This window comes from Salvelinus alpinus, chromosome 4 (assembly GCF_045679555.1).
Source record: "Salvelinus alpinus chromosome 4, SLU_Salpinus.1, whole genome shotgun sequence".
NCBI classification, from domain to species: Eukaryota; Metazoa; Chordata; class Actinopteri; order Salmoniformes; family Salmonidae; genus Salvelinus; species Salvelinus alpinus.
In genome coordinates this window covers 21,493,611-21,508,836 of record NC_092089.1, presented here as the reverse complement: position 1 = coordinate 21,508,836, position 15,226 = coordinate 21,493,611, and the positions used below count along the sequence as shown (strand labels likewise).

Below are 15,226 nucleotides of genomic sequence, written 5' to 3'. Positions count from 1 at the left end.
TGAAACTGAAAGGTTTCTCAGTTACCTCCCTCTGAAACTGAAAGGTTTCTCAGTTACCTCCCTCTGAAACTGAAAGGTTTCTCAGTTACAGGTTTATAACCTTCTGAAACTGAAGGGTTTCTCCCCCCAGTTACAGTTTAGTGGACGCTCTTATCCAGAGTGACTTACAGGAGAAATGAGGGTTAAGTGCCTTGCTCAAGGGCACATTGACAGATTTTTCACCTAGTCGGCTCGGGGATTCAAACCAACGGCCTTTCGGTTACTGGCCCAACGCTTTTAACTTCTAGGCTACCTGCCGTTTCTCAGTTACATGTTTCTTATAACCCTCTGAAACTGAAGGGTTTCTCAGTTACATGTTTCCTATAACCCTCTGAAACTGAAGGGTTTCTCAGTTCCATGTTTCCTATAACCCTCTGAAACTGAAGGGTTTTTCAGTTCCATGTTTCCTATAACCCTCTGAAACTGAAGGGTTTTCTCAGTTACATGTTTCCTATAACCCTCTGAAACTGAAGGGTTTCTCAGTTACATGTTTCCTATAACCCTCTGAAACTGAAGGGTTTCTCAGTTACATGTTTCCTATAACCCTCTGAAACTGAAGGGTTTCTCAGTTACATGTTTCCTATAACCCTCTGAAACTGAAGGGTTTCTCAGTTACATGTTTCTTATAACCCTCTGAAACTGAAGGGTTTCTCAGTTCCATGTTTCCTATAACCCTCTGAAACTGAAGGGTTTCTCAGTTCCATGTTTCCTATAACCCTCTGAAACTGAAGGGTTTCTCAGTTACATGTTTCCTATAACCCTCTGAAACTGAAGGGTTTCTCAGTTACATGTTTCCTATAACCCTCTGAAACTGAAGGGTTTTCTCAGTTCCATGTTTCCTATAACCCTCTGAAACTGAAGGGTTTCCTGTACGTTGGGTTTTTCCCCTACAGTAGATGTGTATTCATAAACTCTTTTTTCTTACTGTGTCTGACGTTGTTTCCATGTCAGGGTATTCCTGATGGTATTTGCTGTAAATATCCCTGAAACAGCTGCATTCTTCCTCCATCTGGCATCTCAGTGACCGTACTGACCACCATACAGACACCAAATGATTCCCCAGACTCTGACCACCATACAGACACCAAATGATTCCCCAGACTCTGACCACCATACAGACACCAAATGATTCCCCAGACTCTGACCACCACACCACAATGCACTGGCACGTTCAGAACACTCCCAACACAGACACATCTAAAAACAGCCTGATCAGGCCACGCCATATAGAAGATACATTTAGCAGAGGCTTACGCCATAGCTGAGGTTTAACTGTGAACACATGACACAAAACAGATGATTTTCTGATGATCTCAACCAAAACACTTTGAAATGGATGAATCTGTACTATAGAATAAAGTTGACCAACTAAAAGGTACTTTAGTTTATTAAGCTTATTGACAGAGACAATACACGCTGCTGAACCTTTCTGTAAATGTGCCATATTTAGCCAGCTGGCTGATGTTCAACTGTATTCCCTGAAAATGCTGAAGTGGTAAGTCTTCCTACCCATGATCCTCCTCTCCAGCGAGGTGGGGAGTCTTCCTACCCATGATCCTCCTCTCCAGCGAGGTGGGGAGTCTTCCTACCCATGATCCTCCTCTCCAGCGAGGTGGGGAGTCTTCCTACCCATGCTCCTCCTCTCCAGCGAGGTGGGGAGTCTTCCTACCCATGCTCCTCCTCTCCAGCGAGGTGGGGAGTCTTCCTACCCATGCTCCTCCTCTCCAGCGAGGTGGGGAGTCTGATGACAGGTTAAGTCAGGTAAAACAGGCCTGTCTCTCTCAGCACAGCCTTATGTCTGTCTTTACTGGCAGACAGTGATTTCTTCTCCAAGTCAAGGGGATGTAATTCCAGCCCTGTCCTCTCCTGTACAAAGAGTCTGTATAGGGGTGTCAGTCAGGCTTACTGATGGCTCCCACATCCAATATTCACCAGGGCTGCGTCTGAAATGGCGCCCTATTCTCTATATGGTGCACTACTTCTGACCAGAGCCCAGTGGGAATAGGGTGCCATTTGGGACACAGCCCAGGCCTTCTTCCAACCAGTGTTAAAACTACACAGTCCTGACTGGACACAGGCTGCCTTAACACAGAGCTGCTTTAATAGAGCTGCCTTAACACAGAGCTGCTTTAATAGAGCTGCCTTAACACAGAGCTGCTTTAATAGAGCTGCCTTAACACAGAGCTGCTTTAATAGAGCTGCCTTAACACAGAGCTGCTTTAATAGAGCTGCCTTAACACAGAGCTGCTTTAATAGAGCTGCCTTAACACAGAGCTGCTTTAATAGAGCTGCCTTAACACAGAGCTGCTTTAATAGAGCTGCCTTAACACAGAGCTGCTTTAATAGAGCTGCCTTAACACAGAGCTGCTTTAATAGAGCTGCCTTAACACAGAGCTGCTTTAATAGAGCTGCCTTAACACAGAGCTGTTTTAACGTAATGCTGGCTTAACACAGAGCTGTTTTAACATAATGCTGGCTTAACACAGAGCTGTTTTAACATAATGCTGCCTTAACACAGAGCTGTTTTAACATAATGCTGCCTTAACACAGAGCTGCTTTAACTTAATGCTGGCTTAACACAGAGCTGCTTTAACATAATGCTGGCTTAACACAGAGCTGCTTCAACATAATGCTGGCTTAACACAGAACTGTTTTAACATAATTCTGGCTTAACACAGAGCTGCTTTAACATAATGCTGGCTTAACACAGAGCTGGCTTAACACGGAGCTGGCTTAACACAGAGCTGGCTTAACACAGAGCTAGTTTAACACAGAGCTGGCTTAACTATAGGTCTGGCTCACATACTATAGGTCTGGCTCAACAAAGGACAGAGACATCATGTTTTCCACTTCTAGACTGCATGTTTTAACGCACAGAGTGAGAGGGAGAGAACAAGAGAGAGAGAGAGAGAGAGAGAGAGAGAGAGAGAGAGAGGGAGAGAGAGAGAGAGAGAGGGAGAGGGAGAGAAAGAGAGAAAGTGAGAGAGAGAGAGAGAGAGAGAGAGAGAGAGAGAGAGAGAGAGAGAGAGAGAGAGAGAGAGAGAGAGAGAGAGAGAGAGAGAGAGAGAGGGAGAGAGGGAGAGAGAGAGAGAGAGAGAGAGAGAGAGAGAGAGAGAGAGAGAGAGAGAGAGAGAGAGAGAAAGAGAGAGAGAGAGAGAGAGGAAACAACATCAACTCAAGACACAGGTCAGTGGAGGGGAGCACTTGCACAATGAAGGCGTTCCCCCCAAAATCTGATATCACCCCAGGGGTACGGGACGAGGGTCTATGACATCATGGTGGGCACACCCAACACCCATCCTGACTAGTTGTACAGCACAGAGGTCTGAACTCAACAGCTCACAGATGTACAAACGTCAACAAGCGTTAACGTTAAACTCCCCGACTGGACACACTGTAGGTCTTCTTTTGGACAAATACTTTTATAACCTCAGGAAACCTTTTGGAATGTTAATTTAATCAACAGAGTAAGAAGCTGACTGAAGTATAACTGAACAGTCCTCTGACCCTCCTACACCATTATGAACCCTGTTCATCAGCCTGTATAAGGACTTTAAATTCACACGTTTCATGCTGAATTCAATCATACCCCTTTCAGGCTTTCAGTTGCAACCAGAATGGAAACATCTAAACCAAAGGCAGTTATTGTGTGACTTTCCGACGGTGAAAGAAAGACAGGGACTATTTTGGAGTGAAATGCTAAACCGCTGTAAAAGCAGCCGGGGCCATCAGAGATGACCTCCTCCCTGTCCCGGGGGACCCTCTTGACATGCTCTGCTGTGGGACAATACACAGCCAACAGCTAAACATGAATCGCCTTGTCAGTAACACACACACGCACGCACGCACGCACGCACACACACACACACACACACACACACACACACACACACACACACACACACACACACACACACACACACACACACACACACACACACACACACACACACACACACACACACACACACACACACACACACACACACACACACACAGATCCAGATGTAACAGAACACTGGTGTGACTTCAGAGACTACACAGGGATGCCAATCACATGGCCGCCAATCACATGGCCACTGCTGTGAAGGACATCCTCATGTCACTGTAGTGAATATCACACAGAGCAAAGGCAGAGTAGTTCTCTAGACTAAGCACCGAGGATAGAGATGGAAGCATATCAAACTAAAGTAAGCATACTAAAATAGCATATTTGACATGTACTGTATTTGACCCAGGTCTAATGTTAGTTGGGCGTGTGTTAGTTAATGTTTTGGTTAATCCAGGCGGTGTGGACTGGAGGCCTCACCCTAGCTGTCTGTTGGTGGAGGGGGCCTGGGTGATGACAGAGCTGGACTGGGGAGAGGGCAGGCCCTGCTGGATCACTATGCTGTTGTCATGGTTCCCCATCCGAGAGTGATGCTGCTGGTTCTGGAGGTTCTGGCCATGTAGAGAGATATTCTGGAGGGAGGGAGGGAGGGAGGGAGGGAGGGAGGGAGGGAGGGAGGGAGGGAGAGAGAGAGGGAGGGAGGGAGAGAGGGAGGGAGAGGAGGGGGAGGGATGGCGGGGGGGAGGGAGAGAGAGGATGTGGAGGGCGAGAGAGAGAGAGATGAGGGGGAGGGAGAGAGAGAGGATGGATGGAGGGAGGGAGGGAGAGCAGGGAGAAAAGGAGGGAGATGAGGGGGAGGGATGGCGGGAGGGAGGGAGGGCGGGGGAGGGAGAGATTGAGGAAAAGAGGGAGGGAGGGTGGCAGAGTAAGAGAGGGAGAGAGAGGAAGGGAGGAAGGAAAAGGAGGGAAGGAAGGAGAGAGAGAGAGAGAGAGAGAGAGAGAGAGAGAGAGAGAGAGAGAGAGAGAGAGAGAGAGAGAGAGAGGAGATCAAGTCAGAACACATTGTTAACAGCCAACTGCAATAATGTGTCTTTAAGTTCATTTAGTGTAAATGTCAAGTTCCACAGCTTCACTGTAATCCCTGTACTGCTCAGTCACTTTCCTCACCAAGAGCCGGAATATTTAAAGCAGCAATCAGCAGTTTAAACAATAGCAAAGTGTTCTCCCTATCACTGTTTCGGTAAAAAGCTGAGGGTGGATGGGACTCTCAAATTCAAAGACAGAGCTATAGACCGACCATCCATGATATCAACATCATAGTTGTAACCATGTTTTTAGGTTATATAGTGTTTGTTTACATTTACTTTGATTACAAACATTGTAGTAAAACCAGCTTATATTTTTGGTTCTGATGGGGAACGATAGTTGAACTAAGCTCATGAGGTTAAGTTATATTCTTCAAGAGTCAATGGCTACATATCATTAACTTATACGTCCCAACATTGATATAGCAACTGCTGATTGCCCCTTATTTGAAGAACTACATGTTTGCAAACTATGGACTCATGACTGTTGGGGAGGTGTGTGTGAATGTGAGTGTGTGTGGGGGAGGGGGGGTTAGGAAGGTCTGGTTTTCAGACCAATAACAACAACAAACTTCCCTACCAGAGACTTCTACACTCTTAGAAAAAAAGGGTTCCGAAAGGGTTCTGCGGCTGTCCCCTTAGGAGAACCCTTTTTGGTTCCAGGTAGAACTCTTTTGTCCCTCTGTGGAAAGGGTTCTACCTGGAACCCAAAGGGGTTCTACCTGGAACCCAAAGGGTTATACTTGGAACCAAAAGGTTTTTTTCAAAGGGTTCTCCTATGTGGACATCTGAAGAACTGTTTTTTGTTCTAGACAGCACATTTTTTTCTAAAAACATACTGTTGTGAGCTATGCTCTCTTGAACTTAAACCAACCTTTCTCCTTATCTCTCTCCCCTGTGATATGCTGCCATGCTGTGTACTCCACAGTCCTGCTGAGACTCGCCTCCCAGTCATGCTGACTGAGCACAGCTCTTCAACCATAAACGCCAGAGGTGCCAGACTGTGGGGACTGAGGAGGCTGGACGTGGCCTGGGTGACCTGACTCACACAGACAGCTTCCACAGCCAAACCCAGACCCAGACGTCGGCAGAGATACAGTCTACAGACCAGACACTGGATCAGCAGTCTGAGAGACAGAGATACAGTCTACAGACCAGACCAGACACTGGATCAGCAGTCTGAGAGACAGAGATACAGTTTACAGACCAGACACTGGATCAGCAGTCTGAGAGACAGAGATACAGTTTACAGACCAGACACTGGATCAGCAGTCTGAGAGACAGAGATACAGTCTACAGACCAGACCAGACACTGGATCAGCAGTCTGAGAGACAGAGATACAGTCTACATACCAGACCAGACACTGGATCAGCAGTCTGAGAGACAGAGATACAGTCTACAGACCAGACACTGGATAAGCAGTCTGAGAGACAGAGATACAGTCTACAGACCAGACACTGGATCAGCAGTCTGAGAGACAGAGATACAGTGTAGCTGTGTTGTGGCCAGTAGAGTATAGATATAATTTCACAGGTAAAGAGTTCTTAACATTGACCCATAATGCATTAACAACTACCTTGGAGTCCAATCAGACATCACTGTTCTGAGACTGTGGTGAGTGGTGACGGCTGGTGAGCCACACGTGTCGCAGACACATGATGAGTGTGCAGGTCTGGCTGTCTGTCTGTCCAGCCTGGGCTCGCTGTCTCAAGCTGCTGTCTGTCTGTCTGTCCATTCTGGTCTCACTGTCTCAAGCTGCTGTCTGTCTGTCCAGCCTGGTCTCGCTGTCTCAAGCTGCTGTCTGTCTGTCTGTCTGTCCAGCCTGGTCTCGCTGTCTCAAGCTGCTGTCTGTCTGCGGTTAATCTTTGACTCGGGACCAGGAGGAAACGTGACTCCCTCTATCTGTGTTTCTGAGAGATGAAGCTGTTTAAAGTACAGCAGCTGCCTGAGGGAATCTGATCTCCTGCTGCCTCCTCACCTGTAGCAGTCAGGTCACAGCCCTTCACCTGCCTGTCTGCCTGCCTGTCTGCCTGCCTGTCTGTCTGTCTGTCTGTCTGTCTGCCTGTCTGTCACCATTGTAAATACAACCCATATTTATGTTTATTTATTTTCCCTTTTGTACTTTAACAATTTGCACATTGTTACAACACTGAATATATACATAATTTGACATTTGAAATGTCTTTATTCTTTTGGAACTTCTGTGAGTGTAATGTTTACTGTTAATTTTTAAGAACAACTTCTTATTTACAATGACAGCCTACCCCGGCCAAACCCTAACCCGGACGACACTGGGCCAATTGTGCGCCGCCCTATGGGACTCACAATCACGGCCAGTTGTGATACAGCCTGGAATCGAACCAGGGTCTGTAGTGACACCTCTAGCACTGAGATGCAGTGCCTTAGACCGCTGCGCCACACGGGAGCCCAAACCTGCATGGAGTGTGTCTGTGGTGGCTGGGGGAAACAAGCATGATATCCCTGCATGGAGTGTGTCTGTGGTGGCTGGGGGAAACAAGAATGATAACCCTGCATGGAGTGTGTCTGTGGTGGCTGGGGGAAACAAGCATGATATCCCTGCATGGAGTGTGTCTGTGGTGGCTGGGGGAAACAAGAAGGATAACCCTGTATGGAGTGTGTCTGTGGTGGCTTGGGGAAACAAGAAGGATAACCCTGCATGGAGTGTGTCTGTGGTGGCTGGAGGAAACAAGAAGGATAACCCTGCATGGAGTGTGTCTGTGGTGGCTGGGAGAAACAAGAAGGATAACCCTGCATGGAGTGTGTCTGTGGTGGCTGGAGGAAACAAGCAGGATAACCCTGCATGGAGTGTGTCTGTGGTGGCTGGGAGAAACAAGAAGGATAACCCTGCATGGAGTGTGTCTGTGGTGGCTGGAGGAAACAAGCAGGATAACCCTGCATGGAGTGTGTCTGTGGTGGCTGGGAGAAACAAGAAGGATAACCCTGCATGGAGTGTGTCTGTGGTGGCTGGGGGAAACAAGAAGGATAACCCTGCATGGAGTGTGTCTGTGGTGGCTGGGGGAAACAAGAAGGATAACCCTGCATGGAGTGTGTCTGTGGTGGCTGGGGGAAACAAGAAGGATAACCCTGCATGGAGTGTGTCTGTGGTGGCTGGGGGAAACAAGAATGATAACCCTGTATGGAGTGTGTCTGTGGTGGCTGGAGGAAACAAGAAGGATAACCCTGCATGGAGTGTGTCTGTGGTGGCTGGGGGAAACAAGCATGATAACCCTGCATGGAGTGTGTCTGTGGTGGCTGGGGGAAACAAGAAGGATAACCCTGCATGGAGTGTGTCTGTGGTGGCTGGGGGAAACAAGAAGGATAACCCTGCATGGAGTGTGTCTGTGGTGGCTGGGAGAAACAAGAAGGATAACCCTGCATGGAGTGTGTCTGTGGTGGCTGGAGGAAACAAGCAGGATAACCCTGCATGGAGTGTGTCTGTGGTGGCTGGGAGAAACAAGAAGGATAACCCTGCATGGAGTGTGTCTGTGGTGGCTGGGGGAAACAAGAAGGATAACCCTGCATGGAGTGTGTCTGTGGTGGCTGGGGGAAACAAGAAGGATAACCCTGCATAGAGTGTGTCTGTGGTGGCTGGGGGAAACAAGAAGGATAACCCTGCATGGAGTGTGTCTGTGGTGGCTGGGGGAAACAAGAAGGATAACCCTGTATGGAGTGTGTCTGTGGTGGCTGGAGGAAACAAGAAGGATAACCCTGCATGGAGTGTGTCTGTGGTGGCTGGGGGAAACAAGAATGATAACCCTGCATGGAGTGTGTCTGTGGTGGCTGGGGGAAACAAGAAGGATAACCCTGCATGGAGTGTGTCTGTGGTGGCTGGGGGAAACAAGAATGATATCCCTGCATGGAGTGTGTCTGTGGTGGCTGGGAGAAACAAGAAGGATAACCCTGCATGGAGTGTGTCTGTGGTGGCTGGGGGAAACAAGAAGGATAACCCTGCATGGAGTGTGTCTGTGGTGGCTGGGGGAAACAAGAAGGATAACCCTGCATGGAGTGTGTCTGTGGTGGCTGGGGGAAACAAGAAGGATAACCCTGCATGGAGTGTGTCTGTGGTGGCTGGGGGAAACAAGAAGGATAACCCTGCATGGAGTGTGTCTGTGGTGGCTGGGGGAAACAAGAAGGATAACCCTGCATGGAGTGTGTCTGTGGTGGCTGGGGGAAACAAGAAGGATAACCCTGCATGGAGTGTGTCTGTGGTGGCTGGGGGAAACAAGAAGGATAACTCTGCATGGAGTGTGTCTGTGGTGGCTGGGGGAAACAAGAAGGATAACCCTGCATGGAGTGTGTCTGTGGTGGCTGGGGGAAACAAGAAGGATAACCCTGCATAGAGTGTGTCTGTGGTGGCTGGGGGAAACAAGAAGGATAACCCTGCATGGAGTGTGTCTGTGGTGGCTGGGGGAAACAAGAAGGATAACCCTGCATGGAGTGTGTCTGTGGTGGCTGGGGGAAACAAGAAGGATAACCCTGCATGGAGTGTGTCTGTGGTGGCTGGGGGAAACAAGAAGGATAACCCTGCATGGAGTGTGTCTGTGGTGGCTGGGGGAAACAAGAAGGATAACCCTGTATGGAGTGTGTCTGTGGTGGCTGGGGGAAACAAGAATGATAACCCTGTATGGAGTGTGTCTGTGGTGGCTGGGGGAAACAAGAATGATAACAGTGCAAGATAAAGGGGGACTACCCATAACACACCTGTCTGCCTGCAGCTGTGGGTTGACCCGGGGTTCCCCTGGGCTTATCTTACTCTACTCCAGAGATAAACACAGGTGAAGGCCCTGTGCACAGCAGTGTGTCTAATTCAGCTGATGGTTCTAGCAGGAAAACTGAGCATCCAAAACACATACAAACACCTCACACTTAAAACAACGTAAAACAACAACCGACCTTGATTCAATAATTGTGCAGAATAGTGTATCAAACTGAACCAACGAGGCGTTTGACAAGCAGGTGTGTATTTCTTACTCTCATCTTCTCTACCTGAAGAGAAAACCCCGACACTTGGAAAGACAATGGCCAACCTTCATTTAAATAATTGTCATTGTGCAGAATAGTGTAACTGTCATCTTGTCTACCTGTTAATCAGGTTAGTTATCTTACTGTCATCTTGTCTACCTGATAACCAGGTTAGTTATCTTACTGTCATCTTGTCTACCTGATAACCAGGTTAGTTGTCTTACTGTCATCTTGTCTACCTGATAACCAGGTTAGTTGTCTTACTGTCATCTTGTCTACCTGATAACCAGGTTAGTTGTCTTACTGTCATCTTGTCTACCTGATAACCAGGTTAGTTGTATTACTGTCATCTTGTCTACCTGATAACCAGGTTAGTTGTCTTACTGTCATCTTGTCTACCTGTTAATCAGGTTAGTTATCTTACTGTCATCTTGTCTACCTGATAACCAGGTTAGTTGTCTTACTGTCATCTTGTCTACCTGATAACCAGGTTAGTTATCTTACCATCATCTTGTCTACCTGTTAATCAGGTTAGTTGTCTTACTGTCATCTTGTCTACCTGATAACCAGGTTAGTTATCTTACTGTCATCTTGTCTACCTGATAACCAGGTTAGTTATCTTACTGTCATCTTGTCTACCTGTTAATCAGGTTAGTTATCTTACTGTCATCTTGTCTACCTGATAACCAGGTTAGTTGTCTTACTGTCATCTTGTCTACCTGATAACCAGGTTAGTTGTCTTACTGTCATCTTGTCTACCTGATAACCAGGTTAGTTGTCTTACTGTCATCTTGTCTACCTGATAACCAGGTTAGTTGTCTTACTGTCATCTTGTCTACCTGATAATCAGGTTAGTTATCTTACTGTCATCTTGTCTACCTGTTAATCAGGTTAGTTATCTTACTGTCATCTTGTCTACCTGATAACCAGGTTAGTTGTCTTACTGTCATCTTGTCTACCTGATAACCAGGTTAGTTATCTTACTGTCATCTTGTCTACCTGATAATCAGGTTAGTTATCTTACTGTCATCTTGTCTACCTGATAACCAGGTTAGTTGTCTTACTGTCATCTTGTCTACCTGTTAATCAGGTTAGTTGTCTTACTGTCATCTTGTCTACCTGATAACCAGGTTAGTTGTCTTACTGTCATCTTGTCTACCTGATAACCAGGTTAGTTGTATTACTGTCATATTGTCTACCTGATAACCAGGTTAGTTGTCTTACTGTCATCTTGTCTACCTGATAATCAGGTTAGTTGTATTACTGTCATCTTGTCTACCTGTTAATCAGGTTAGTTGTCTTACTGTCATCTTGTCTACCTGATAACCAGGTTAGTTGTCTTACTGTCATCTTGTCTACCTGATAACCAGGTTAGTTGTCTTACTGTCATCTTGTCTACCTGATAACCAGGTTAGTTATCTTACTGTCATCTTGTCTACCTGATAACCAGGTTAGTTATCTTACTGTCATCTTGTCTACCTGATAACCAGGTTAGTTATCTTACTGTCATCTTGTCTACCTGTTAATCAGGTTAGTTATCTTACTGTCATCTTGTCTACCTGTTACTCAGGTTAGTTGTCTTACTGTCATCTTGTCTACCTGTTTGTTGTCCTCTTCCTCCTGGGCCTTCCTGAACTCCTGTTCTATAGAACAGTCCAGCTCGCTGAACAGACCCACCTCCTCACAGTTCTTCAGGAAGCGCGTCGGGGTCGGCGTCTGGTCTGGAACACAGGAGACACCATTAAATTACATATAAAACTCACACTAGAATGGATATTAGCATCCTAGCAGGTAGCAACTTGGTCTGGAAAACATTCATTCTAGAAACAGATCAAAAACCGTTAAAATATCGTATAAAACAGTACATTTGTAGATAAATCTGCACTGTATGTTTGTTGCCTGAATTGTTAAGTTATGATGCCTGAACTGTTAAGTTATGATGCCTGAACTGTTAAGTTATGATGCCTGAACTGTTAAGTTATGATGCCTGAACTGTTAAGTTATGATGCCTGAACTGTTAAGTTATGATGGTTTGCTGACAAAGAAGAACAGCCGATGAATACAAAGTGGGCAGAGGCAGAGAATACATTGCACCAAGCTAATGGACATTCCAAATGGTTAGAAAAGCCACTCTCCTTTTACATTAGACAGAGATACTACTCTCACTAGCAACATTTCAGTTAACAATGTCCAGACCTCACCTACAGAGAGGGGGGCTCATTTGTTCTCTTCAGTCAGACAGTGTTACTCCACTCAGCATCAGGGGGCAGAGAGACCAGAGAGACTGGATCATGTTTCAGACAGTCCAAGGTGATTTTAGGATCATGTCCTTTTCAAAGGCTAAAAGCATACTCCACCACGGCCTGTTTATCCATTCTGGCTAGACTGGGGATTGACGACCAAAATACAGTTTGACCAAACCAGTCTGGCTTTCCCCATAGGGAGGATGAGAGCTTAACTCTTCAATTAAAACGTTTTTAAAAACTGGAGCGCAAGCGGTGTCCATTTCCAGAGAAGTATGATGACGTGACAACTCACCGCATATGTCAGGAGGACAGACAAAACGTTGGTAAAATGAGGTAAGTTTGGGTGTTACATATCAAAAAGGGGAAGGGGCTGGGGTAGTTGAAATCTCTCTGGGTGACATGTTGAATTTGTTTTAACCCTAAACAGGAGAGTCAGACAGCCAGGTGACTTATGATCGTCGACCCTCTCACATCCCAGCCGGAGGGCTCCAAGGTCCCAGGAAGAGAATTGGACAGAGCAGTAAGAGAGAGAGGGCGGAATAAGGACACTGACTCGGCCGGGTCAGAAACCTGACTCGCCTGGTCGCTCAGTGTAAATAATAAAGAAGACAATCTCAGTCACATCAGCCTAACACACACACACACACCACAGGTGGCCCGTAGCACCTTGATTGGGGAGGACGGGCTCTTAGTAATGTCTGGAATGGAATGAATGGAATGGTATTGAGCACATCCAACACATGGTTTCTATGTGTTTGATACCATTCCACCAACTCCATTCCAGACATTATTATGAGCTGTCCTCCCGTCACCAGCCTCCTGTGGCACAGACGTGCACGCACACACACACACACACACACACACACACACACACACACACACACACACACACACACACACACACACACACACACACACACACACACACACACACACACACACACACACACACACACAGTGCCTTCAGAAAGTATTCACACCCCTTGACTTTTTCCACATTATATTGTGTTACAGCCTGAATTTAAAATGTATTAAAATGTATGTTTTTGTCTCTGACCTACACAAAGTGGAATCATGTTTTCAAAATGTTTATAAATGAATTAAAAATTAAAAACTGAAATGTCTTGAGTCAATAAAGTATTCACCTCCTTTGTTATGGCAAGCTGAAATAAGTTCAGGAGTAAATGGACTCTGTGTGTGCATAGTGTGTTAAACATGATTTTTAACATGATTTTGAATGACTAGCTCATCTCTGTACCCCACACATACAGTTATCTGTAAGGTCCCTCAGTTGAGCAGTGCATTTCAAACACAAAGACCAGAGAGGTTTTCAAATAACTCACAAAGAAGGGCACCTATTAGTAGATGGGTAAAAAAAAGGAGACATTGAATATCCCTTTCAGCATGATGTAAGTTATTAATTACACTTTGGAACTGTGTATCCATACACCCAGTAACTACAAATATTTCACCATGAGGACAATGTTGACTTTAAAACAGTTACAGAGTTTAACGGCTGTGATAAGGAGAAAACTGAAGATGGATCAACAACATTGTAGTTATTCCACAATAGTAACTTAATTGACAGTGTGAAAAGAAGGAAAAATATCCCAAAATATGGATCCTGTTTGCAACAAGGCACTAAAGTAATACCGCAAAAAATGTAGCATAGCAAATCACTTTTTGTCCTGAATACAAAGCGTTATGTTTGGGGAAAATCCAATACAACATATCCAATACAATATTTTGAAGCATAGTGGTGGCTGTATCATGTTATGGGTATGCTTGTAATCGATAAGGAGTTTTTCAGGATAAAAAAGTAACGGAATGGAGCTAAGCACAGGCAAAATCCAAGAGGAAAACCTGGTTCAGTCTGCTTTCAACCAGACACTGGGAGATGAATTCACTTTTCAGAAGGACAATAACCTAAAGCACAAGGCCAAATCTACACTGGAGTTGCTTAGCAAGAAGACAGTGAATGTTCCTGAGTGGCCCAGTTACAGTTTAGACTTACAAATCTGTTTGAAAATCTATGGCAAGACCTGAAAATTGTTGTCTAGCAATAATTAACAACCAATTTGACAGAGCTTGAATAATTATGAAAAGAATAATGGGCAAATATTGTACAATCCAGGTGTGCAAAGCTCTTAGAGACTTACCCAGAAAGACTCACAGCTGTAATCACTGCCAAAGGTGATTCTAGCATGTATTGACTCAGGGCTGTGAATACTTACGTAAATTAGATATTCCTTTATTTAATTTTCAAGACATTTGCAAAAATGTCTAAGAACATGTTTTCACTTTGTCATAATGCGCTATTGTGTGTAGATGGGTAAGATTTTAAATAATTTTTTTATTCAGGCTGTAGCACAACAACATGTGTAAACAGTGAAGGGGTCTGTATACTTTCTGAAGGCATTGTACATACACACATGTCAAATCCTAATTTCAGCCAATTTGCTACACTCTTTGAAGAAGAACTGTTTTTGATTCCAAGTAGAACCCTTTTGGTTCCATGTAGGACCCTTTCCATAGAAGGTTCTACTTGCCCCCAAAAAGGGTTCTCTTATGGGGACAGCGGATGAACCCTTTTTCTAAGAGTGTACAGCAGGAAAATAATCCTGCAGCAACAGGAAAGTACAATTATTATGTGGGTTATAATTAATGGACATTTTTGTAGGGGTTGATACATTTTTCTTAAGGGAAATTACAAACTTCAGAAGACTTTTTAAATCTCAAATACACTACAAGTTTTAAATGTCCTGGGTCTCCTGGTCTCCTGCAAAAGGTTGATCAAATTGAGATCCTACAGCTGTACACACACACACACACACACACACACACACACACACACACACACACACACACACACACACACACACACACACACACACACACACACACACACACACACACACACACACACACACACACACACACACATTTCTTCTGCTGCCTCAGCTGGGCTCTGTCTAGGCACTAAAGATCTGGAAGTATGACTTAGCCTGGGGGTGACACTTACAGGTGCTGTACACAACCTATA

At 45.4% G+C, this 15,226-nt stretch overlaps 1 protein-coding gene across 1 annotated transcript in view; it reads right to left on the bottom strand.

The window, feature by feature from the left end:
• LOC139573025 (cyclic AMP-responsive element-binding protein 5-like) overlaps positions 1–15,226 on the bottom strand; it is an 80,757-nt gene that overhangs the window by 54,744 nt on the left and 10,787 nt on the right. The window contains exons 4-5 of the mRNA XM_071395999.1: positions 11,537–11,658; positions 4,349–4,500 (exon numbers count right to left, since the gene is read on the bottom strand). Of these exons, the coding sequence (XP_071252100.1) occupies positions 4,349–4,500; positions 11,537–11,658 (274 nt within the window). The remainder of the gene's footprint in view (positions 1–4,348; positions 4,501–11,536; positions 11,659–15,226) is intronic.